General features: G+C 51.3%; 1 protein-coding gene and 1 long non-coding RNA gene across 2 annotated transcripts in view; both read right to left on the bottom strand.

Moving 5' to 3' along the window:
- kiaa1109 (KIAA1109 ortholog) overlaps window positions 1–26,522 on the bottom strand; it is an 86,411-nt gene that overhangs the window by 25,248 nt on the left and 34,641 nt on the right. The window contains 25 exon segments of the mRNA XM_048995638.1: window positions 1,666–1,904; window positions 2,759–2,965; window positions 4,495–4,545; window positions 5,180–5,273; window positions 5,874–6,122; window positions 6,430–7,160; window positions 7,719–7,894; window positions 8,471–8,646; window positions 11,064–11,222; window positions 11,764–11,971; window positions 12,592–12,740; window positions 13,348–13,567; window positions 13,980–14,132; window positions 15,368–15,518; window positions 17,396–17,547; window positions 19,425–19,636; window positions 20,850–21,047; window positions 21,242–21,444; window positions 21,967–22,094; window positions 22,317–22,463; window positions 22,655–22,775; window positions 22,996–23,169; window positions 23,301–23,371; window positions 23,461–24,286; window positions 24,445–24,709. Coding sequence (XP_048851595.1) covers window positions 1,666–1,904; window positions 2,759–2,965; window positions 4,495–4,545; window positions 5,180–5,273; window positions 5,874–6,122; window positions 6,430–7,160; window positions 7,719–7,894; window positions 8,471–8,646; window positions 11,064–11,222; window positions 11,764–11,971; window positions 12,592–12,740; window positions 13,348–13,567; window positions 13,980–14,132; window positions 15,368–15,518; window positions 17,396–17,547; window positions 19,425–19,636; window positions 20,850–21,047; window positions 21,242–21,444; window positions 21,967–22,094; window positions 22,317–22,463; window positions 22,655–22,775; window positions 22,996–23,169; window positions 23,301–23,371; window positions 23,461–24,286; window positions 24,445–24,709 — 5,460 coding nt within the window.
- LOC125720347 (uncharacterized) lies at window positions 17,603–17,814 on the bottom strand. The gene is made up of 3 exons (XR_007385422.1): window positions 17,774–17,814; window positions 17,689–17,705; window positions 17,603–17,620 (listed from the first exon to the last, which is right to left on the bottom strand). It is a non-coding gene; the product is annotated as an uncharacterized LOC125720347 (long non-coding RNA).

Below are 26,522 nucleotides of genomic sequence, written 5' to 3'. Positions count from 1 at the left end.
AAGAGCTTTACATTATCCCAAAGCCCCCAGTGAGCAAGACAGAGGCAATAGTGGCATCCTATAAGGGTCAGCAGAGGAAGCCTTAACCCTAACCAGAGTCAAAGGGGGGGCATCCATCCTATAAGGGTCGGCAGAGGAAGCCTTAACCCTAACCAGAGTCAAAGGGGGGGGCATCCATCCTATAAGGGTCGGCAGAGGAAGCCTTAACACTAACCAGAGTCAAAGGGGGGGCATCCATCCTATAAGGGTCGGCAGAGGAAGCCTTAACACTAACCAGACCCAAAGGGGGGGCATCCATCCTATAAGGGTCAGCAGAGGAAGCCTTAACACTAACCAGACCCAAAGGGGGGGCATCCATCCTATAAGGGTCGGCAGAGGAAGCCTTAACACTAACCAGAGTCAAAGGGGGGGCATCCATCCTATAAGGGTCGGCAGAGGAAGCCTTAACACTAACCAGAGTCAAAGGGGGGGGCATCCATCCTATAAGGGTCGACAGAGGAAGCCTTAACCCTAACCAGAGTCAAAGGGGGGGGCATCCATCCTATAAGGGTCGACAGAGGAAGCCTTAACACTAACCAGAGTCAAAGGGGGGGGGGCATCCATCCTATAAGGGTCGACAGAGGAAGCCTTAACACTAACCAGAGTCAAAGGGGGGGCATCCATCCTATAAGGGTCGGCAGAGGAAGCCTTAACACTAACCAGAGTCAAAGGGGGGGCATCCATCCTATAAGGGTCGGCAGAGGAAGCCTTAACACTAACCAGACCCAAAGGGGGGGCATCCATCCTATAAGGGTCAGCAGAGGAAGCCTTAACACTAACCAGACCCAAAGGGGGGGCATCCATCCTATAAGGGTCAGCAGAGGAAGCCTTAACACTAACCAGACCCAAAGGGGGGGCATCCATCCTATAAGGGTCGGCAGAGGAAGCCTTAACACTAACCAGAGTCAAAGGGGGGGGCATCCATCCTATAAGGGTCGACAGAGGAAGCCTTAACCCTAACCAGAGTCAAAGGGGGGGGCATCCATCCTATAAGGGTCGGCAGAGGAAGCCTTAACACTAACCAGAGTCAAAGGGGGGGCATCCATCCTATAAGGGTCAGCAGAGGAAGCCTTAACCCTAACCAGAGTCAAAGGGGGGGGCATCCATCCTATAAGGGTCGGCAGAGGAAGCCTTAACACTAACCAGAGTCAAAGGGGGGGGCATCCATCCTATAAGGGTCGGCAGAGGAAGCCTTAACACTAACCAGAGTCAAAGGGGGGGCATCCATCCTATAAGGGTCGACAGAGGAAGCCTTAACACTAACCAGAGTCAAAGGGGGGGCATCCATCCTATAAGGGTCGACAGAGGAAGCCTTAACACTAACCAGACCCAAAGGGGGGGCATCCATCCTATAAGGGTCAGCAGAGGAAGCCTTAACACTAACCAGACCCAAAGGGGGGGGCATCCATCCTATAAGGGTCGACAGAGGAAGCCTTAACACTAACCAGAGTCAAAGGGGGGGCATCCATCCTATAAGGGTCGACAGAGGAAGCCTTAACACTAACCAGAGTCAAAGGGGGGGCATCCATCCTATAAGGGCCAGCAGAGGAAGCCCTAACCCTAACGCAGTGTTCTGACCTACTGAGCCATGCCCAGCAGAGGTCCCCGCCTGCCAAGGACACACACCGGTCATGCCATGGCTCTTCATACGCCCCATCTTGTACTCGGCCTTGAGCGAGGGCAGCAGTGCCGCCCCGATGCTGATGCCGTCCAGCAAGGCGCTGAACTTCAGAACTATGGGCTTCTTCTCCAGCCCCTCGGGCAGTTGGGGGAACTCGTTGGCCTCCACCGGCGTCTGGTTTATGCTGGACGACGTCCGGTCTGACTGCTGGGGGGTGGACGTGTCCTCCCGGTTGGGCGGCGGCCTTGTGGGGGGGGGGGTCATGGAATAGGGCAGCGATGTCAATGCACAGGACTCGCTATTAAATAACACATCACAATGTCTACACCTCAGCAAATGTAACTCAGACTGCTCTACCATGGTCTTGTTATCTGTCTATCTGCACTGTCTTCTGTCAGATTAGTGATCTGGATGAAACTGCTTACCGCTGCACTAAAGAATCTCACTTTTGTTTCATTTTGTGGAATGACAAAGCGATTTCACAAAGGCGACACTGGTGTGAGGGTCAGAATGAACCAAGGTGTGGAAACAGGGAGGAAATAGAGATGGAACAACTCTGGTTTGGATGGGTGGATGGATGGATGAATGAATGGGTGGATGGATGGGTGGGTGGATGGATAAATGGATGGATGGGTGGATGGATGGATGGATGGATGGGTGGATGGATGGGTGGGTGGATGGATGGATAAATTGATGAATGGATGGATAAATGGATGTATGGTTGGATGGATAAATGGATAGATGGATGGATGGATAAACAGATGAAGGATGGATGGATAAATGGATAGATGGATGGACAGATGGATTAATGATGGATGGATTGATGGGGTTCAGGTTCAGGTTACTTTATTTGTACATTTAGTTTACAGGAGAATAGTCAGCATCCACATAACTAGCAAACAACCCCATGTCTGCACCCACAAAAACAAGCAAATCATTAGATAAATAAGTAAATAAAACCACACAAGACAAAAGTATGACGGACGGATGGATGGTGACTGACTGTGATTATTAAAACTGATAATACATGAATGATAACAGTGTTAACAGACATTACGAAAGCGGGGATGGAGCTAATGAGGGCGCTGTGAGACTCACGCGGCAGCGGGCTGGCGGATCAGGTCCGAGATCTGCTTGGAGAGCTGATGGGAACTGCGGACCATCATGCTGTGCAGAGTGGCCGGGTGCTGCGGGATGTTGATGATGATGGCGCCCACCTTGCACACCGCTGCGTTGTTGGTCTTGATGCCACGCTGCGCGCTGTACAGCGCCTGCGACTTGGCGATGTTGCACTTCACCACCGTCCTGCAAGGCACAGCGGCCGGTCAGTGCCCAGCCCCCTCAAACTGGGCCGCCTCGGCCCACGGCCTTCTGGGATATGCTGCTACGCAACTACTCGGTACGGGCGATTACCACGCCAACTCTAATTATGGTCGCTATGGCCGTAGCTAGCAGAGGCTATTCTGGCCAATTAGCAAGCATTACATTGATTCTCCACATTCACCACTGAGCACAGTAATAAACAATGACATCAACAATGAGAAAGAGGGGGACGTAGTGGCTGAGGTGATGGCAGATATTAAGTTCTGAAACAAGTCGCTGAAAGTGACCTTACTGCAGGACCCTTGAGGAAAGTACATACATTATCTGGCCAATTCAGGGTATCTAGATAAATAGTGAGAAAAAACTAAGTTTCTTTGGCTAAAGGTAACAAATAAATGATGAAACCTAAAGGTATAAGTGCAGCTGAAGTCCACAGTTCATGAGGCACAACGTGTCACTTTATTAAGCCATTCATACTTATTCTTCCTCTGGTTACTGTTGTTTCGGATGTTCCGGATGTTCTCCGGGACACTTACAAAATCATTCGGACCTTCCTCATCCTCTTTCGGTGACATTACAAATTGAGACGTGCAAGTATGCAAAGGCAACAGTCCGTTTTAACAGGAAATGCAAGGGGGGGATTCTGAACACTGTCGCAAGGACCTGCCAGCATCGAGCATGTTAAGGAGAAAATGAAGCTCTGCGAGGTGGACCTCACCGACGAAGGACCTTCTAACCACTGTGACGAGACGAGACCACAGACATTTAAAAAACAAAACCGCTTCTTTGGACTAGTTTGAGCTGTGTGAATGAGGAAACATTCAGCCGGTCCAGCGGACTCTCTTCAGATACACGGGGACGGTATGGGGGCAGACACAGGACAGAGAGGCAACAGGAAACCTGATGGATGGTGAAGGCCTGACTGGTGATAGGGGTCTCCGTGGCTGGGGACACTGGTCTGTCAGCAAGGGGCTAATTTTGCCAGGACAGGTCACCAACCAGTCATTAATCTTAAGATACTAAGTCACTATTTATAAGTAAATGGTGCCGGACTGTGAGGTATACAAGTGACTATTTATGTACATCTGTGGGCAACTAAACAGTGACATGAACAAGGTGGCCAACTATCAGTCACTGTAACAACTAGGTACAGTATGACAGTCTACTTGTGAGTCTTTGGTGGTGTCGCATCCATAGGGGGCGCTATCTGTCCTTCTGCAGGGAGGCCCATCTGCAGGGAGGCCCATCTGCAGGGAGGCCCATCTCCCAAACCAAGCTGCCTGAGCTCTGAAGGTCAACCGTTCTGGGGAAGCATTGTGTTAGGTGCACAGCCGCACCTCTGAGCATGTTATGGGCAGACGCACACACACACACACACACACACACACACACGGAGGCACACATGCACGCACGCGCACATACGTCAGCACAGAATGGAAGTTACACATCCACGCTAGCCCCACTAGGGGGAGTTAGAGTGCAAGCCCTTGAATGCAGGATTGTCCACATACAGAAATTCTTGTTTTTCTGTGCTGGTAGGAGATGTAGGGAAATCCTCCAGTCTACGAAAGTATATAAAAAGAAATATAGAAAGAAGAGCAAATATCTGATGAGTATTCATGCAGAGGTACTTAGCAGACAGCATAGTCCAAAATATACAGCTTTTTCAGCTTTAGAGGTTACTGTTAAATCGATGTCATTTAGCACCTTCCGATATAAAACTACAAAGTTTTTTCTAATTTACCTCTAAAATCAAGTATATCATTTATAATGAAGTAACGACTGATTTTCCTTAAGTTATGCAGACTTTACTAAAATGCAATAACTGCGTAAAATATCAATGCCCATTTAAACACAGAAACCTATAACTCATTTTGGGATATGCTGCATTCAACCAGATTGTAACGTGTAAAAATGAATGAATAAATAAATAATAGCTGTATTCACTGTTTCTCCATTGCAGGTGGCTTTAAAATTAAATTGTAATTAACTTTAAAAGTCCAATAATTAACAAGCTTTCATTTATGAGAGTAACTCATAAATCACTGTGAGATGGTCAATGAAACACAAGCATCGGCTACTTTAACTGCATGCAGAATCCGGAATTCCGTGAGGAGGTAAGGGAATGGAGACGGGAAGTTTCAGAAATGAACGGAATTAACGTCGAGCCCGTTCCTGTGACAGGTGAGCACTCACTGTATGTTGGGAGTAATGCCCTCCAGCAGCACGATGTTCACCCCGCCGATGTGGGCAGAGGCGCATGTCTCCGTCATCTTCTGATGCAGGATATCTGAGGGAGAGAGGGAGAGAAAAGAAGAGGGCTGGTCTAATGCCTGTCAGATCGCCTGGACGCCCTCCCACTCCCCAGGAACAAACCAGGTCCAATTCAGTCTATTTTTATATACAGCCGCAGAAAAAATTAAGAGACCACAGCATAATTTTTTGTTTCACTCACTTCTCAATTTATAGGTTAGTGTCTGTGAATAACATTCTTCCCTGGGTTCTTCCCCGTTCCTCATTAACGAAGGGCTTCTTCCTTGCTGTAAGGGACCTCAGTCCTGCTTCTAGGTGCCTGATACAAACTGTCCTAGCAGTGCACCTCACACTATTAAACCATGATTTAAAAAAAAAAAAAAAGGATTTGTATATATAGGGTTGTTACTTAATGTTCTCCACGCCTGCAGTGCCTTTCACAACAGAGTCATCCCCAGGGAAGACTAAGTAAGAAGGAAGGAAGGAAGGAAGGAAGAAAAGAAAGAAAGAAAGAAAGAAAGAAAGAAAGGTGACAGTGGAGGAGAGGAAACCAAAACTAACCCCTAACCCTCACCGCGACCCTAATGAAGGAGGCCCTGCTAACATTATAGAAAAATAACGCAGAGGAGATGCACACCTTTCATTTTCTCCTTCAGTGTGAAGCTGCCATGGATCTTCTTCAGCTCAGCCTCCATGGTCAGGCCGCCAATATCAGCCTCCAGGTGGGTGCGGTTGACCATGCCCACACCGAACACGATGAGTGTCACGTGCTGTGGCTCTGTGGTGCCCACACTGCGCCGCCGGCCTGGCTTGCCCGGGCTGGAAGGCTCCTGCTCGTTCTCGAAGACCACACGGCAGTTGCCGTCTGATGGACTACGGCCAACATCTAGATACAAGATATGTACAAGTAGACTGGGCCAGGCAAAGTACTATCAGTTAATCCATCCGTACAAAGAGGATTACCAGGAAAACTTCTGTGGTACCACATCTACTTAGTGCCCAATGCTACTTCTATAAGGCTACTCATGGTTATGAAGGTCTCATGATGTTATTGAGGTCCATGAACTGTTATGAAGGTCCTACTTGCCTACTTAACTGAATTTGGAAAGGAGATACCTGGGGTGAGACATAAGCTCCTGGTCACTGACGTTCCACCAGGTATTCCTGAAGCTCCAGTGTTATTGAATCCCTACCTGCAAGGCAGTTCTCAGGGGACGTAGTCTCCAGGATGCCCGTTGGGTCCGAGATAAGAGAATAGAAGTTGAGTAGCTTGTACATGTTCTGCCAGCACTCGGCTGAGGGCTCGCTCTGCTCGGACACGGTGATGGAGTCGGAGTCGTCCATCTGCACCGCAGTGTGGTCAGCAGCATCGCGGGAGCCCTTGCGCGACACCCTGGAGGTTCGGCGCTCGGGGCGACCCAGGGTGCCCCTGGCACGGGCTTCCCTCCGGCCCAGCATGTCCAGGCCAGGCCCAGTGATCCCGGCAACACCGCGCTTGCTCTTGAGGTTGCCAACCCGGATGGTGCCATTGAGGCTACCGCGAGAGCTCCGGCTAAAGTCGGAGGAACGGAAGTCATGTGGAGCGCGAGCTTTGAAGGTTGGCGTGGGGGAGGCCGAGCCGGCTGTGTAGCGGCTCAGCTTGATGTCAGTCTGCGTGGCCTTGATGTCGTCGACCATGGTGCTGAACTGGTGCACTAGGCGCACCAGTGCCATGTCCACGTGCTGGCTGATGGACTGGCAGGAGATGGTGAAATTACAGTGGAAGGTGTTGTAGTGGCGCCGATTGAGGTCGTGAAACGAAAGGGCGCTGGTGGAGTTCTGCGGCGTGCTCATTGACTTCTCCATGGCCACCGTGTTCAGGCTGAACGTCTCGATCATGAGAGCCGGTTTGAACTCCAGGGGAGGGAGGTTCACTGCACCTGGCCTAAAAATGACACCGAGGAAGACTACGTGAAATAGGCCACAAAATCTGTTTTAAAGATGACTCATCAACTTTAGATATCTGTTAGGTTGAAGAAACTGTTATTAATCATTTTGTTATCACTCCTGTATGATCAGCAATGAATGTAAATATGTATATACATTATTTTGTTTTCCTCTAGCCTCATACTTTAGATTATATTAATAATAGCATTCCCACCTTAGCAAAACCAGAACTTTCTCTCACCTCCCTATTCTGCGTGACTCTTGCGCCTCCCACTGACTATAAGTAAAGGAGCCAAGGGGAACCACCCTTTGTAGCACATTCTGCTGAGAGTGTGGGTACCCTTGCGCAAGTAAAACTTTAAAGTGTGTTGTCTCGTAATTCAAAGTGTAGTGTGGAGTTGGGGTGGAAACGCCGGGCGCTTTCCCCAACAATATCTCAGCTGAAAGTATCTCCAGTCATAACCTTCTGTCTTAAAGAATCAGCTCTAAAGTACAGAGTGAAGTAAAAGCCAGAGACTAACAGTGCAATTTGCATGTAAACGCAGGTATGACTCACCTTCTGGAGCGTTTCTGCTTCCTCTCTTTAGACGTGTCCGAGTCCACAATGTCCGCCCGCAAGCACTCCAGGGTCCCGGAGAAGGAGAGATGCTCGCCAAAGTACATCTTGTAACTCAGCGGCGTGGCGTCCTGGGACTGGATGCCAGTGTGGCTAAGCAGGGGCTTGAAGACCACCTGTGTGGGCAAGGGTACCGACCCTCACGTCACTCATCACAGACATTCCTACTGTACGCAGTGGGAGCTCCAGGAAGCGTGGACTGAAGCTCCTGCAATTGTAAAGTGTTTTGCGGCTTGAAACAAGATGAGTTATACTGTTAGTTTACTTGCTCCCCTGCTGTTGGATCTAAAAGTGTGTTTATAGGTACCTTTACTTTTAGTTTCATTAGATAAATATGCTCACCAAAGCCAACCCTTCCAAGCAGAATTAAGACTCAATATGATTTTAACGTGACGTTAAATAATTCGGGTACTGGAGCACTGCAGTTATTTGTTTCTGCTCCATGTCGTTAAGCAGTTTGGTTTTCATGTTGCCAAACCTACTCGTCACAAACCAAAGATTATATCTTATTGGATGCTGCTTTGCTAGAGGTCAAAGTTCAATTAATTTCCATTAATTGAACGGTGCAAAATTTTCACCATTTGCCGTGTGGACGTGGCCTAAGAGTGGCAGAGCGGCAGGGCCTTAAGGAGGGGCTAATGGGGCTGGGCTGGGGGAGGGGTAAAAGCAGGGCTACACTGGCAGGCGCATACCTGCGCGTCAGCCAGCTGCACAGCGGCAGGGCACTGGTTGCCTTCCTCAGCGTCGACGACCTCATCCTGGCTGCTGCTGTGCTGTGAAGGCGTGCCGTCCAGCGTGTTCTGCTCGCTGGAGAGCACCGTGTTGAAGTCCGACGCGGACGGGATGGTGGGTAGATTGCATGTGACACCTGGATGGGGTGGGGCCAGGAAGGGTTACTGGGTTACTGGCAGTTGCTATTGATAAGCATGCCGGTCATCCAATCAGTGCTCAGCCCGCCTATATGGCACCTTATGATTGGCAGCATGGAAGGATATCTGACCCTGCAGGAGCCTCAATTGGTGCATTATAGATACTTTCACTTAAATCATTCAAGCCGACACCCAACTGGACATTGATAAACTGTGCAAGAAAGCCAGGGATGATGTATGTCTCCCCCACAGCAGAGAAATGAGTCTGACAGCTCTCTCTGTATCAGCTCCCGGGTTATAATTATAGACGAACATTGCTGGCTCCGTGTTCTTGTTAATTAAACCCCAGAAACATATTGATGGATCCTTCATTAATTTAATGAAACAGTAGAAACACTGATGGTGACTGTTCATAAGCAGGAGGCTCCAGTGGCTATAAATCAGACAAAACTCAGTAATGAAGCAGGCAGTGCGGCATCATGGGAAGCTACGCAATGAAACTTACCCCGAGAGCAGGCAGTGTGGCATCGTGGGAAGCCACGTAATGAAGCTTACCCCGAGAGTGGGCAGTGCGGCATCATGGGAAGCCACGTAATGAAGCTTACCCCGAGAGCGGGCAGTGCAGCATCATGGGAAGCTACGTAATGAAGCTTACCCCGAGAGTGGGCAGTGCGGCATCATGGGAAGCCACGTAATGAAGCTTACCCCGAGAGTGGGCAGTGTGGCATCATGGGAAGCCACGTAATGAAGCTTACCCCGAGAGCGGGCAGTGCAGCATCATGGGAAGCCACGTAATGAAGCTTACCCCGAGATCGGGCAGTGCAGCATCATGGGAAGCCACGTAATGAAGCTTACCCCGAGAGCAGGCAGTGCGGCATCGTGGGAAGCTACGTAATGAAGCTTACCCCGAGATCGGGCAGTGCGGCATCATGGGAAGCCACGTAATGAAGCTTACCCCGAGAGCAGGCAGTGCGGCATCGTGGGAAGCTACGTAATGAAGCTTACCCCGAGAGCAGGCAGTGCAGCATCATGGGAAGCTACGTAATGAAGCTTACCCCGAGAGTGGGCAGTGCAGCATCATGGGAAGCCACGTAATGAAGCTTACCCCGAGAGCAGGCAGTGCGGCATCATGGGAAGCCACGTAATGAAGCTTACCCCGAGAGCGGGCAGTGCAGCATCATGGGAAGCCACGTAATGAAGCTTACCCCGAGATCGGGCAGTGCGGCATCATGGGAAGCCACGTAATGAAGCTTACCCCGAGATCGGGCAGTGCGGCATCATGGGAAGCCACGTAATGAAGCTTACCCCGAGATCGGGCAGTGTGGCATCGTGGGAAGCCACGTAATGAAGCTTACCCCGAGATCGGGCAGTGCGGCATCATGGGAAGCCACGTAATGAAGCTTACCCCGAGAGCGGGCAGTGCAGCATCATGGGAAGCCACGTAATGAAGCTTACCCCGAGATCGGGCAGTGCGGCATCATGGGAAGCCACGTAATGAAGCTTACCCCGAGATCGGGCAGTGCGGCATCATGGGAAGCCACGTAATGAAGCTTACCCCGAGATCGGGCAGTGCGGCATCATGGGAAGCCACGTAATGAAGCTTACCCCGAGAGCGGGCAGTGCAGCATCATGGGAAGCCACGTAATGAAGCTTACCCCGAGATCGGGCAGTGCGGCATCATGGGAAGCCACGTAATGAAGCTTACCCCGAGATCGGGCAGTGCGGCATCATGGGAAGCCACGTAATGAAGCTTACCCCGAGATCGGGCAGTGCGGCATCATGGGAAGCCACGTAATGAAGCTTACCCCGAGATCGGGCAGTGCGGCATCATGGGAAGCCACGTAATGAAGCTTACCCCGAGAGCGGGCAGTGCGGCATCATGGGAAGCCACGTAATGAAGCTTACCCCGAGATCGGGCAGTGCGGCATCATGGGAAGCCACGTAATGAAGCTTACCCCGAGAGCGGGCAGTGCAGCATCATGGGAAGCCACGTAATGAAGCTTACCCCGAGAGCGGGCAGTGCGGCATCATGGGAAGCTACGTAATGAAGCTTACCCCAAAGCTTACTCAACACTGACATGTGCAAGCAAGAAGTGATCATGTCTTAGTGGCACCATGAGGAAGAAAATTAAAGGTAGCGAGTCTCTAACAGGAACCTAAGCTGAGCAGCTTCTGCACCTCAAACAATGACACGCTTGACGAGGATGCAGCAAACCTCACAAACACAGACGACAGCCGCCCAAAGTGCCTTTTTCAATGAGGTTAAATAAACATGAAATGCGTCCCTGAGTATCTGCCCCGCTGTCTGCCTCATGCCCAGTGCCCCTTGAGTGTCTCCAGGCTACCCCTTTACTGGATAATCAGATTAATGTTTCCACATCAGCTTCTCCAGTCACGACTGCTAACATACACTCACCGGTGTGCGTGGTGCTCTGCTGCCACCTGCTGGCAGGCGAGTCCTGTGCGGGCCCTGCTCTGCTGCCCACGGCATGAGACATCCAGTTGTAGAAGCTGACGGAGGAGGGCTCGGACAGCAGGGGGTGCTCTGTGAGCATGTCTGAGCCCACTGCATTACCTACGAGGGGGGGGTGGTGGTTGTAGATGGCCTTAAACACGTTCCGTCAGATGCAGAGTGTATACAAAAACTGTCAGACCCACAAAAGATGTACTGTGATTACTTTCACAGTCGCAATTGATTCCCATATACGTTTTCTGTAAAATAACTGAATACTCTGGCAGGTCCATTAACGTCAGCCATTCCATTAAGCAGAGACCTTTGCCTTTGTACAGACCCTCTGGAGAAGCCATTTATTTAAAAGAATAATGACTCACCCAGTCATGATTAATCACCCCAAGAAACTTGTTACTTGTGTGTGTAGCGGAATGCTTAATTCATTAATACTGGTCTGTTTTATTTACTTACCGCTAATTTCAGGATATTTACTTCCACTTTTATAAAGAATTTAGAAAGTATTTCAGCACAGATACATTTTAGATCTATACTCTGGTCTTTACTTGGAATTCACCAAGGAAGACTAAGGACAAAAATCGGAATGATGCTTTAACCACAGTGCCCCCTGCAGGCCATTCCCCTCCGCCCCCGGCTTGCAGCATACCCCCACGTGTCAGAGAGCTGCTCCTCTGTGGCGTGCCCTCCAGCAGATTGTGCAGGCTGGGGAAGCTGCCCGTCAGGTAGCTGAGCAGACTCTCTTTGCGGGGGCTATCCTTCGGCTGTGCTAGGGGCGGAGGCCGACCCACGTGGGCTGGGGAGTCGGCCGCGGTGTCGCCACTGGTGTAGCTCAGGGACTGGTACGGGTGCGAGCCCTGGGCAGCAAGGGCGATACACAAGTCACAGTGTGTACCTCACTTCCTGGTAGGTCTTAATGTGTACCTCACTTCCTGCTATTGTGTACCTCACTTGTGGTTATGTGTACCTCACTTCCTGGTAGGTCTTAATGTGTACCTCACTTCCTGGTAGGTCTTAATGTGTACCTCACTTCCTGGTAATGTGTACCTCACTTGTGGTAATGTGTACCTCACTTGTGGTTATGTGTACCACACTTCCTGGTAGGTCTTAATGTGTACCTCACTTCCTGTTAATGTGTACCTCACTTGTGGTTATGTGTACCACACTTCCTGGTAGGTCTTAATGTGTACCTCACTTCCTGGTAATGTGTACCTCACTTCCTCTCAATGTGTACCTCACTTCCTCTTAATGTGTACCTCACTTCCTGGTAATGTGTATCTCACGTCCTCTTAATGTGTACATCACTTCCTGGTAATGTGTATCTCACTTCCTCTTAATGTCCCAGCATCCTTGACTTACTATCATATGGTGTTCACTGCTATCCTTCGTAGGTCTTGGAATGCACCCCCCGTGGAGAGACTGATATACACAGCCCATCATCTACACAGAGACTTTCATATAAAGAGGAATAACGCACCTTGATCCTGAGGGCAGATTCGCTGTGCGTGTGCGACTTGGAGAGCTTTCTCATAATTTCCACCCCACTGACAGGCCCAGAGTTGCCCCCACTTTGGGGAGGGCGACTACAGGCCCCTTCCAGTAGCATGGTGTGTTCACTCACTGCAGCTACAACAGAGGTGTAGAGTTACACATCCAAGCACAATTTCTGTAGAAATGTAATAGGTACATCATCAGCAGAGCCCATACTCCTGTGAGTTTACTCATACATTCAATACCAACAGTACTCCAAAGGAGCCCATACTCCTGTGAGTTTACTCATGCATTCGATACCAACAGTACTCCAAAGGAGCCCATACTCCTGTCAGTTTACTCATGCATTCGATACCAACAGTACTCCAAAGGAGCCCATACTCCTGTGAGTTTACTCATGTATTCCATACCTACAGTACTCCAAAGGAGCCCATACTCCTGTGAGTTTACACATACATTCTATACCTACAGTACTCCAAAGGAGTCCATACTCCTGTGAGTTTACTCATGCATTTGATACCAACAGTACTCCAAAGGAACCCATACTCCTGTGAGTTTACTCATGCATTCGATACCTACAGTACTCCAAAGGAGTTCATACTCATGTAGGTTTACTCATACAATCCCATGCCTACAATACTCCAAAGACACTCATACTCCTGTGGGGTTTCTCAAACGCTGCTGCTTCAAACACACTCCTGTACTATCACAGTGTTCGAGGTATTACAATGGCAGCACTGACCCGCGTCAAACTCAAACTCGGCGCCATCAGCGCTGGTGTCGCTCTGCAGGCCCGGTCCGCCGTCAAGATGGGGTGAGGGCTCGCTGGGTTTGGCCGGCTGGGTGGGTCGCATCAGTCCCACTGCCTTAAAGCCCTGGGTCACCACAATGAACTTCATCCACTGGCGAGCCAACGCCACCAAACCCTTCTTGAGAGTCACCAGAGCGGGCAGTCCATCATTCTGGGGGGGGGAGGGGGTAGAAATTCCTTAGTACCCACACCCAGACAGATACACCTTCCTGGGGCTTGAGGACCAACAAAATATTGGATCTCCCATAATCTGTGTTCATGACTCAAACCCATTTCTCCCATTATTTCATTAATTTCACTAAGATGTTACCTGACATATTGTACATCACTAGTGAGGGCGTTTCTGATAAATACAAAAGGGAGGTTTTCTGCAAGATTATGGAAGAAAAATGGCTCAATGGGAACAGGACCATGTCAAGTAGACGTAAGCCTGCGTGTGGTATAAGACAAAATGTGCGTGTGTGTGTGTGTGTGTGTGTGTGTGTGTGCGTGTGTGTGTGTGTGTGTGCGTGTGTGTGCGTGTGTGTGGGTGCTGGGTTCATGAAGAGGGATGCACGAGTCACCATGGTGGCCTCCTCGATGACGCCGTAGTCGGCCGGCTGCAGATAGCGGTGCAGGATGTTGCAGAGCAGGCAGGAGGGGCTCTCGTGCAGGTAGCGCGCCTGCTTGGTCACCCGGTTGTACTTGCTGCGGATGGGAATATGGATGCTCTTCTTCTGTGGGGGGCGAGAGGCAGAGACTGGGTTCAGGGCGACGCCATGACGCCGAATAGAGCTCAGGAAGTGAGGCCGACGTCCGAGTGCACAGATCCACAAAGTACCATTCCAGAGGCTAATTCGGGGCTCACAGAGGAGAGGCCGCATTTCATACAGAGGGGCCGATGCTGTTGGATCGGAGCGTGACAGGGGAGAGGGGACTCTGGTAGCCAATCAGGTTTCAGCTGGCCCCTCCCCTGTATACATCCCTGAATAAAAACCTCTATGCTACATAGATGGAATATCAGAAAAAAAGCAAATATCACTACAAACTGGTACCGGTAACTGCATTGATTACTTTTCACATCTCTGTGGGTAGAACAGAGATGCATTCGACTGGGAAGGCTGAGCTGCACAGGCTTCGTAAATATTTTAACTAGAAAAATGTAGAATACAGAAAACACTAGTCTGTTCAGCTGAGAAGTAACATGGAAGTTTGCAAGCTCCTCATGCATGAACTAGGGGATGTGCAGGACTGACACAGGCACAGACAAAACACTTGAATTCTTGTAAGGGCCGGTTTATACTCTACGTGTGCAATGCAGGTCGGTGCTGTAACCCCTGCCCTACGAGTGCGGCTTACACTTGCACTTGTAGTTTATATCAATCTGAACAGCAGGGGGCTCCTTCTTTGCAGTCTTACTTGTTTGTATGAGGCTGTGACAATGACATGTTGTGCACTCACTGCCTCCACAATGAGCTGCTAATTCCGTGACACATTTCCTATATTCTAAACACTGCTCTACATCACACTGGCATTTTACTTTGCCACATATTACTTTGCTACCTTATGTTGAATGCTGCATTATGTGTTATTAGATATCGCTTAGTAGTTAGTATTCCATACTTAGCATCAAGGCTGCATGATATTGGGAAATCCATAAATATTGCAATACTTACAAAGAATATAAATTAAAAAAACAGTTCATGCAAAAGTAGTAGTGGAGGTAAACTTTAAATTAATGTATTTTTTTTCCCTATAACAATATAAATGTTCGCTTCTCTCAGCGAATTTTATCACCAAGGTTTCTAAATACCGTAAATGTATTGAAAAATATCATTACACACACCACAGGCTTCAGTTTATATTTTAATAGATGATGCAGCCCCCTAGTGGCTGGTGGTCCCCAAGCAGCCATTTAGTTTGCTTAGTAGGCATTTTTAGGGGGCGTGGTAAGAGCAGCGTGACCTCTGACCTCCAGGGCCTCTGTCATGATGCAGCCCATTACGGCACAGATGCGCAGCGTGGCTTCGGTGTCCAGCTTGCAGAGGGACGACTTCAGCTGGTCCACGGGCACCAGCCAGGCGCCGATGGCGGGTGTGGCCGTGCTGAGGAGGTTCAGCTGCCTGCCAACGACAACACACCGCGCTGAGGAGCGTGGGAGACGGCTGACAATACTGCCTGCCAACGACAACACACCGCGCTGAGGAGCGTGGGAGACGGCTGATAATACTGCCTGCCAACGACAACACACCGCGCTGAGGAGCGTGGGAGACGGCTGATAATACTGCCTGCCAACGACAACACACCGCGCTGAGGAGCGTGGGAGACGGCTGACAATACTGCCTGCCAACGACAACACACCGCGCTGAGGAGCGTGGGAGACGGCTGATAATACTGCCTGCCAACGACAACACACCGCGCTGAGGAGCGTGGGAGACGGCTGACAATACTGCCTGCCAACGACAACACACCGCGCTGAGGAGCGTGGGAGACGGCTGACAATACTGCCTTCCAACGACAACACACCGCGCTGAGGAGCGTGGGAGACGGCTGACAATACTGCCTGCCAACGACAACACACCGCGCTGAGGAGCGTGGGAGACGGCTGACAATACTGCCTGCCAACGACAACACACCGCGCTGAGGAGCGTGGGAGACGGCTGATAATACTGCCTGCCAACGACAACACACCGCGCTGAGGAGCGTGGGAGACGGCTGATAATACTGCCTGCCAACGACAACAAACCGCGCTGAGGAGCGTGGGAGACGGCTGATAATACTGCCTGCCAACGACAACAAACCGCGCTGAGGAGCGTGGGACACGGCTGACAATACTGCCTGCCAACGACAACACACCGCGCTGAGGAGCGTGGGAGACAGCCGACAATACTGCCTGCCAACGACAACACACCGCGCTGAGGAGCGTGGGAGACGGCCGACAATACTGCCTGCCAACGACAACACACCGCGCTGAGGAGCGTGGGAGACGGCCGACAACACTGCCTGCTAAGGACAACACACCGCGCTGAGGAGCGTGGGAGACGGCCGACAATACTGCCTGCCAACGACAACACACCGCGCTGAGGAGCGTGGGAGACGGCCGACAATACTGCCTGCCAACGACAACACACCGCGCTGAGGAGCGTGGGAGACGGCCGACAATACTGCCTGCCAACGACAACACACCGCGCTGAGGAGCGTGGGAGACGGCCGACAATACTGCCTGCCAACGACAACACACCGCGCTGAGGAGCGTGGGAGACGGCCGACAATACTGCCTGCCAACGACAACACACCGCGCTGAGGAGCGTGGGAGACGGCCGATAATACTGCCTGCCAACGACAACACACCGCGCTGAGGAGCGTGGGAGACGGCCGATAATACTGCCTGCCAACGACAACACACCGCGCTGAGGAGCGTGGGAGACGGCTGATAATACTGCCTGCCAACGACAACACACCGCGCTGAGGAGCGTGGGAGACGGCTGACAATACTGCCTGCCAACGACAACACACCGCGCTGAGGAGCGTGGGAGACGGCCGATAATACTGCCTGCCAACGACAACACACCGCGCTGAGGAGCGTGGGAGACGGCTGATAATACTGCCTGCCAACGACAACACACCGCGCTGAGGAGCGTGGGAGACGGCTGATAATACTGCCTGCCAACGACAACACACCGCGCTGAGGAGCGTGGGAGACGGCTGACAATACTGCCTGCCAACGACAACAAACCGCGCTGTAGAGAAGAAACACTTCTCTAGTGAATCTCAACATGATCTCACTAGAAACATTATGAATATAACATTATCAGGATTATGCCATCTACCTTAACCTTAACCCAATAAACAATGTAACAGACTGCGGTCTTGGGTGCAATGGGAGAACGTTAAGGGGAGTATGGGTGGGGCTTCCGGTAGGAGGCGGGCTTTTGGTCAGGGTCTCGCTGTCAATGGACTGATTGTCATCACATGTGTGGCTCTGCGTGGGTGGAGGTACCTGGAAAAGGCCTGAGCGGGGGAGCGGACGTTGGTGGGTGCAGCGAAGCTGAACCAGATCTCCCTGATGGTCAGCTTCATGCTGCTGGAGTCAGGGGGGGGCGGCATGAGGGGGAGGTCCTTCTTCAGCTCATCTGACTCCACCCCTTCATCCTACAGGATACAGTAGGGAACCAATTCAGTTCGGCGCGATGATCGTCATGCACAACCTTCCGAAACCGGCGACCTTCCAACACCGGCGACTTTCTGAAACTGGCGACCTTCCGACACCGGCGACTTTCCGAAACTGGCGACTTTCCGAAACCGGCGACCTTCCGACACCGGCGAATTTCCGAAACTGGCGACCTTCCGACACCGGCGACCTTCCGACACCGGCTACCTTCCGACACCGGCGACCTTCCGACACCGGCGACCTTCCGACACCGGCTACCTTCCGACACCGGCGACCTTCCGACACCGGCTACCTTCCGACACCGGCGACCTTCCGACACCGGCTACCTTCCGACACCGGCTACCTTCCGAAACCGGCTACCTTCCGACACCGGCTACCTTCCGACACCGGCGACCTTCCGAAACCGGCGACCTTCCGACACCGGCGACCTTCCGACACCTGCGACCTTCCGACACCGGCTACCTTCCGACACCGGCTACCTTCCGAAACCGGCGACCTTCCGACACCGGCTACCTTCCGACACCGGCGACCTTCCGAAACCGGCGACCTTCCGACACCGGCGACCTTCCGACACCGGCTACCTTCCGACACCGGCGACCTTCCGACACCGGCGACCTTCCGACACCGGCTACCTTCCGACACCGGCGACCTTCCGAAACCGGCGACCTTCCGACACCGGCGACCTTCCGACACCAGCGACCTTCCGACACCGGCGACCTTCCGACACCGGCGACCTTCCGAAACCGGCTACCTTCCGAGACCGGCTACCTTCCGAGACCGGCGACCTTCCGACACCGGCGACCTTCCGAAACCGGCGACCTTCCGACACCGGCGACCTTCCGACACCGGCGACCTTCCGACACCGGCGACCTTCCGAAACCGGCTACCTTCCGACAGCCCCTAGAGTGACCTGACAGAGACTTTTAAGGCCTCAGGCAGGAAGTGTTATTGAGAGCATAAGGAGACATGTAAGGTACAAGCAGAAATAGGAGAATAAAGGTTGCTTCGGTATGTCTGCTCAGCTGCAGTACTGTGTAAATGTCCATCCATCCATCCATCCAACATCCATCCATGTGTAAATGTCCATCCATCCATCCATCCAACATCCATCCATGTGTAAATGTCCATCCATCCATCCATCCATCCATCCAACATCCATCCATGTGTATATGTCCATCCATCCATCCATCCAACATCCATCCATCCAACATCCATCCATGTGTAAATGTCCATCCATCCATCCAACATCCATCCATCCATCCATCCATCCAACATCCATCCATCCAACATCCATCCATGTGTAAATGTTTAACCCTTAAATAAAACCTTAGGGTTTATTCAAATTCTTCATGTAGAAAACCATCTAGACCCCTGAAGCCCTAACAGTTACACTGCTTTATTCAGCTACACACATGAATACCCACTAATATCATTAGACACGAAACTATTTTATTTTTTCCAGTTGTACAAAAGCGATCCTTTGAAATTTAGGAACAAACACAGTCTGATTGCTGCTCTCATTTTAAAGGAGCGACAAGCACCTGAAACTCTGAGATATATAGAACATCAAATAAAACTTCAGAGAGAGATTTCAGATCAACTTAGACACTGGAGATGAAATCGGCCTGTTTGTCAGTGAAACGCGCCGCATTTGTTGAGGAGGTGGATCAGAGAGACTCGCCGTGGCCCCGCGTCTGTACAGCGAAACCCCCTTCCTTGCAGTTCTAATGAGCTGCTTTGTTAGTTGAGGATGTATTGATTAGCCTGGACAGCAGCGAGGTGAGTTAATTAGAGGCCGGGGGCCGTGAGGGACCAGCTGCTGGCTTTGAAAGGCGCTCAGGGGCGGCCCCTGACCCACCTGCTCATCCGAGTCGGAGTTGCCGTTGACGTCGTCCGACGGGCTGGTCGCGTCGCGTGGGAAGTCGTCCTCGGACACGTCGGTGCTGTATCCGCTGCCCGGCTGGGAGCCGGCGGAACCGTTGGGCTTGGAGGAGCCCGTCTTCCCGTTGCCGTCCGCCTTGCCCATCACGCTGAAGGCGCTGTACAGCACGGCCCCAGACTGGCGCCCCCCTGTGGCAAATAAACAACACTTTCTTAGAGCAACGTTTGATATGTACAGATAGCCGTAGGTGTGCAACTTCACCAGGATTAGTTCTTCCTGTAAGACACTCAGTCTAAAAGATGATACACTGTAGAGTAGCACATCTGACAGGCGCCCTCCAGTGGCTCACAGGAGACACTTTCTTAGGGCAGCGTTTGATACCTACAGTAGCCACAGGTTCCTAGATCCCCTGAATGAGTTTTCCAGGGAAGAAAAGCAAATGATTAAAAACAGGGTGATACAGGGTTATTGATTCACTTTCCGTACAATTTAATTATTCCATGAAAAGCAGTTAATCCACTTATGAGTTTAATATCAAACACAGCGGAGTCCTCCCACTCAGTCCATCCTCACCAGAATGCCTCCCTGCACTAAAAGCATCTGCCCCCTCACTCTTCACAGATCCCACCTCCTCTGAACGCCCCCTAATTAGCCCCCTTCACGGTGGTGAAGGCGTCCCAATGGCTTTGGCCTCTGTAGATTTCTCCATCCTAAATTCTAGGAATCCCAGCGTTAAAAAAGGCGACGCGTTCGAGGATGCCTGATGGAACAGAGTCTTTCCTGGAAACAGTGTGACCTTGCTAAGACTGCGCATTGCTGTACGACATGTGCAAATTTACATTTTATTTATTTTGCAAGACTGTTTTGTCCAAAGCAACAAATCATTTTCTGAGAAAACATGGTCATACAGCCGCTGGAGCAGTGGGGAGGTAAAAGCCTCGCTCAGGGGCCCAGCGTTAAAATGACATGGCAGCCAGGGGATTCGAACCAGCAACCTGCTGATCACAGGCACAGTGAGCCACACAACATTCAATGATTTACTGTAAACATCAGAGGTGGACATTTCAGGACCAGCAAGTAAAAATCCAGACCAACCAAGCAGTTGAGGACTGTGACTCTATATACTCGGCTGGTTGGTTGAAACAAAATCCTGGTCTGTATTTTTACTGTGCGGACCTGGAATGTCCACCTCTGGGAAACATGAGTTGACAACCTTCCTGTGCTGATAACTAAAGTGCAAAAATGAAGTATTTATGAATGGCAGGTAGAGACCCTGGTGGTGCTGTAGCAGTGGTGCATGTAGCCTGATGTTCAGTATACCTCAGTTCTTATATCCAATGTTTAGGTTCTAGACATGTGGGCTGTTACCACTGCTAAGGTTCTGGATGCAACGTCTCTTACCCTTGATGGTGAGGTTCTCGATGCCGCACTCAAACATGATCCAGCCCCACTTCTCCAGGGTGGTACTGGAGCGGGTCAGGTCGGCGCTGCCCTGTGGGTCCGTCTCGTCCACGAAGGTGAGTTCGTCCAGCTCCTCCAGGCTGAAGAGCACCTTGGATTTCTCGAAGGGGATGGCCGTGATGGTGCAGGTGCCGATGTCTGATTAGACGACATGTCCAGAGTGAAAGGCCGTAGAACCCCAGGAAACTCATGAGGCACTTTAAATATGACCTTACTGAACAAGAAGATGATGTCATTCACACACGTTTAGCTACATGCGTAAAAATAGACCAATCAGGGACGGTCACACACAAAGAAGCAGAGACAGATGGAGAGCGGCTGTTCGGTGTGACCTGGGGCGTCGAGGCCTCGCAGCTGCCCGTGGATCCGGTGCACGTTGAGCTTGGCGGCGATCTCCTTGCCCTTCTCCACACCGGCGTTGGAGCGCAGTGACCCAGAGGACTGTGGCTGCATCTTGGAGGCCGAGGCATACTTCTCGAACGTCACCGTGGGTCGTCCGTGCTCCGTGCCGTTCGGCGTCTCCTCCACGATGCCCCTGGGAGGTGGAGTCAAACAGTGAAGTTGAAGAAATGCATTCTGGGATGTGTAGTCCACGGAGTGCACCCACACACACGAACACATACAAGCACGCAAGTTTTTAATTATCTTATCCTTACCTTCGTGACTCAAGGGTAAGGATGGGACTGTCCTATTTGACCACGTTTGGAGACGTCTACAGTGACACACTAAGGACAACTGAGAGAGCACAATGTACCCCGATGATGCCCACCTGCTCAATGATGACCACCTGCTCAATGATGTCCACCTGCTCAATGATGACCACCTGCTCAATAATGCCCACCTGCTCAATAATGCCCACCTCCTCAATGATGACCACCTGCTCAATGATGCCCACCTGCTCAATGATGCCCACCTGCTCAATGATGACCACCTGCTCAATGATGCCCACCTCCTCAATGATGACCACCTGCTCAATAATGCCCACCTCCTCAATGATGCCCACCTCCTCAATGATGCCCACCTGCTCAATGATGCCCACCTGCTCAATGATGCCCACCTGTTCATGCGCAGCTGCATGGCCACACGATCAAAGCACAGGGCCACCAGGGACACATGTGTCAGGCTCTTGGTGCAGCTGGATAGTGTGGCCTCCTCCACAGAGGCCTGGAGCAGACACAGGTTCACCTGGGGAGGAAGGGGGCGGGTCACAGGACGTCACAAAATGGTACCATGCTCGAAGAACCAATCAGTGTACGGGTGCATACTTTGATATACAACAGATCTAGAGAGATCTAAACCTTGCCTTGCTCATGTGATGTATTGCTAAAACAACACTGATTCCCTCAATTCTGGTTTAAGTTTACAGCCACCTTAAGGTACCGATCAAGGACCAGAGCTGGGAAATACCTTGGGGACGGACACATTGGCCTGCAGACCCTTGATCTTCACATTGTCTTGCTTAGCTGACAGGTCTGTCTGGCCGTGAGGAGATGTCAAAGAGCCCAGGGTGGTGCCCTCTGTCTTGGCTGACTTATGTTCATGCTTCCCAGAACTCTGCTAAGAGCAAAAACTTCTTGCCAAAGATTCTTTAAACCAAGAAGCACTGGAACAACCTACAACATCATTAGCGTTGCTACTATCCTATAGTTTGGAAGGGAAGCGACCAATCACAATCAAAGCAGGAAACCCATGTAACGGGTTGTTGCTCACATGGCATTTCGGAGAATGGATGAAGAAGCACTTACAGAGTCTAACACTGTGGACTTGCTGATTTGATAGGCCTCGCTCAGCACCCGGCCGTGAAGGTCATCCAGGATTGCGGCTGGGTGACGGATGCTCACGGAGTGGACCATCGCCTCGATGTAGCTGAAGGAGACAGACGCAGGTCAAGTCAGCAGAGCTGGACGGCGTCACAAAATACACTCAGGCCTGTTATGGTTTATTAGTGACAGCTGTAAGAATGGGATTTCTGTTGGATGCTCAATTACTCAATAAACTGTAGCTTATTAGCAAGACTTGTTAAGACATTGGCTCGGATATCCCATGATTCCATCACCAGGTATGATGGAACGCTGTGAATTCTTACCGGTCCAGAGCTTCAGCCACTAATGGGGTGAGCACCACGTCGACGGTTCCCTTCACCTCCACGATGGCAGTGGTCCGGGTCTGGGCCAGCGGCTGGTCCAGGCTCCAGTCGTCCGTGGTGGTGTCCTCATCTGTGGTCTCCGTACGCTTTTTCTCCAGGGGTGTGTACGGTGTGCTGCCAAACATCAGGAAGCACGAGAAGTGAGCGTACAAGCCCACGTTACTCTGTAGCTGCAGCCTTGGTCCACCTGCCACCAGCCAAGCTTTCTGCACCAAAACGATGCCCAGTCAGACACTGAAACATACCTATTTGAGCTTCCCATTAGCTGGACACCTCTGTCCAGCAGGGAACTGGCAGAGAGGCCAGGTCTGAGAACCTGCAGAACGAATAAGAAGAGTTGTACAATAATGTTAAAACAGATAAGGTACCAGATACAAACTTAAAGTTCATGAAAACGTGATGCACCTTAAACACTGGAATGGAGAGCTGGTCAAAAGCAGCAGAGTTCTCCTCGCTGGTGGGCGTGTCCAAGTCGAGTGGGCGGTGCAGAGATGACTTTGACGTCCTCTTATTGGTGGGCTGCTTGACCGACCAGTTGGAAACCTGATAGTGGGCCAGGTAGCTCTGGTAGCAAGCCATGATGTGAGGCTTGGACGTGACCAGGCCTGGCTCAGAGGTCTTCTCCGCTTCTACGGAACCCTCTTCCTCGATACCCAAGGCGGAGACGAAAGACGCTTGAGAGGCGAGGCTGGGGATGGGCAGGGGGCGGGGTTCCATGATCATTTCGCCATTAAGCATGTAGGCGAGGGGTCCTTCCACGCTGTGGTAGATAGAGCTGCGACTGTAGCCGATCTGCTGCCTCCTCTTCTTCTTCCTCCCCGGGTAGGTGCCGGGGCCCTCGTCGCTGCTGATGGGCTCGAACTCCTCAGCGGCAGAGAAGTAAGCCTCGCTGTCGGCCACGGACATGCTGGAGTCCATGGAGCGATACTGGTGGAAGGTGCTGGAGTCGGCCGACGGCGTGAATGGGAAGGAGCCATAGCTGCGACGTTGCCGTGGCGAGTCCAAGACGTTCTCGTCACTGCGGGAGACGTCGCCGCTGAATTGCACGCCTGTGGGTGGCGGCAGCCGGTCCGTGAACACCGCCGCCGACAGACTCTTCGTGCTGCCCAGGCGGGCCGAGTGAACGGAGGACTGCCGCTTCAGTGGTGAGCGTAGGGGTGAGCGCAGCGGCGCCCACTCCTGGCCACCGTTGGGAGAGACCGGTGTACTCTCAGAAGGATCTCCAGCAACTCTACAGGAGGTCGAGATACAGGGGCAGAGAAGACAATTGTAAAACAATTCATTCATTTTAATTACTTCTGAGGCACTAATTACATAAATACTAATTACCAATTCCCATTTTATCCTCAAGATAAGGGGGTGAGAAATTAGCCAGACCATGACACTTACTCCCCATTGACGACACCAGCCTCACTGTTGGGCCTGACCGGGGGAGGGTACGGTGGTGGGGGCCGGTCCTCAGGGCCCGGGGAGGGGCTATCCCTCTCAGCGGCCAGCAGGGGCAGCGCAGCACTGGAGGAGCTATTGTCCTCGGAGGATGAGGCAGAGCTGTGGGAATTCCGAGGGACCTGGAGGCTGAGGTGCTGGATCTTATGTTCGGGCTCCAAGGCGGGTGAGGGGCCCTCCCTCCTCGCCCCGCTGCACCTTCCCGAAGCTGCCCGAGCCGGCGAGACAGAACAAGGCCGGATATTAGCCTGCAACCCCGACATGTACGACATGCTGTCCTCTAACCCATGCCAGCGAATCATTTAACCGCAGGGATGGTGCTCAGGCACGGTCCTGCAACCTTCCCCCTCATTTACATCGTCTCTAGCTAAGCTCTAAGCTAATATGCTATACTGCCCCCTGGTGGATTTCTACGATGTGTCGATTTCAAATACCGATGACACATTTTCGGCATCGACGTCATCGGCTACATGAATTAATCATGGCAGCCCTAGTGACAATTACACAGAACAATTTATGGAGGCAGCGGGGGGGACGGTTTGTGCAATTTCTTTATCCCAGGCCCAGTCCTGGACAGATATGTATACCTACAAACACACAGACATAATCCCTGGCATACAATTAAACATCCTTAAATATCCTCCTCTTTCAAGAGCAAGAGAGATAAGCACTCTTCCCATTATCCAACGTAATGAGCTTTGTCCTCATTGACATTCATTATGCGTAGCCTGCATGGTGAGCTCGCACAGAGCACACGGGGGGGGGTGGGGGCCCCATCCGGGCCAAAGCTGAGCACCACGTGAAAACTTCACACCGCAAACGAGCTAAATCTCATTAACGGAATTTCATCCTGGCACAGCGCCAACCGAAGCTGTTCTGGTCACTGCTGGTGTTTGGAGTTTTAGAGATGAATTCTGCTAACTCTGGGTCATCCTTGTTTTTTTACATTTTATCTAGCAGATGCTGTTATACAAAGCAAGGGACACTTATTGAGAAAGTAGGGACAGCTGGTCCCTGGAGCAATTAAGGGTTAATGGTCTGGCTGGTAAAGCCAGTGTACCGACCCGGGGATTCAAACTGGCGACCTTCCGATCAAAGGAACAGCCTTCTAACCCATTGAGCCACTTGCCCCAATGACCCAGAAAAACATCTGCACCCTCTACTCTTCAGGTACAGAACCCCGTACATCCACTGCATCCAGGACAGACCCCCAGCTTAATAATTACTGTCCCAGACAGCAGGTATACATCACTGCTACTGGAATACACATCATCCCCTCTGATCAAACTGGAATCAAGGCCTCAGACTGAGCAGGTTATCCAGCATGCAACCATTTTCCACCCAGTTTAGCTGGTGTAGGGTCATAGCTGGGTGATCAGATTACACTACAGCAAAATATGCCCTCAGCTACCTGATTATTTTATTATCTTTCCTAATAATTAATTAATAGGGGGCAGTGTGTGTCTCAGGGGTCCTTGAGCAAGACCCTTAACCCCCCAGCTTCCTGGATGCTGCTACGGGTGGCTGCCCTTCGCGGACGACTTACTCTACAAAGAGCAAGTACAGGGAGGCGTCCCCATGGGGACAATAACAGATAAATTACTTATTCTTCTTACTGCAAATGAATTATTATTATTATTGAGCTGGTACTTAAGTTAAGAGGCCAGCACTGCACAAAGCAGCAGCTTTCAATGGGTCTCTGCTACAGTGAGTAAAGGACTTTCCATGCAAGCAAAAGCTGAAAGTAGCCAAGGAGTTGAGAAGAAAATGAGCCTGACTACCTCAATTCCTGTTTGGTCATAAATAAATAAAACCCCATTTTATGGTTTATAAAATCAATTATAGAAGTCAAGCTTATGGAGTTTAACTTCATAACTTTCACAGTACCACCCGCTAGCTATTTTGTCTGGTTAATTAAGAAAGTAAAAATCCAGGCCAGGGACTCTGTGAGCATAAATCTTAAGAGCTGCGGAAGGCATGCAGAATGAGAGTGGCCACTAGGGGGCCGTACGGGTGGAGGG

Source organism: Brienomyrus brachyistius, chromosome 25 (genome assembly GCF_023856365.1).
Source record: "Brienomyrus brachyistius isolate T26 chromosome 25, BBRACH_0.4, whole genome shotgun sequence".
NCBI lineage: Eukaryota > Metazoa > Chordata > Actinopteri > Osteoglossiformes > Mormyridae > Brienomyrus > Brienomyrus brachyistius.
Note: the sequence above shows the minus strand (reverse complement) of the source record. Positions and strands in the feature narration are given on the sequence as shown.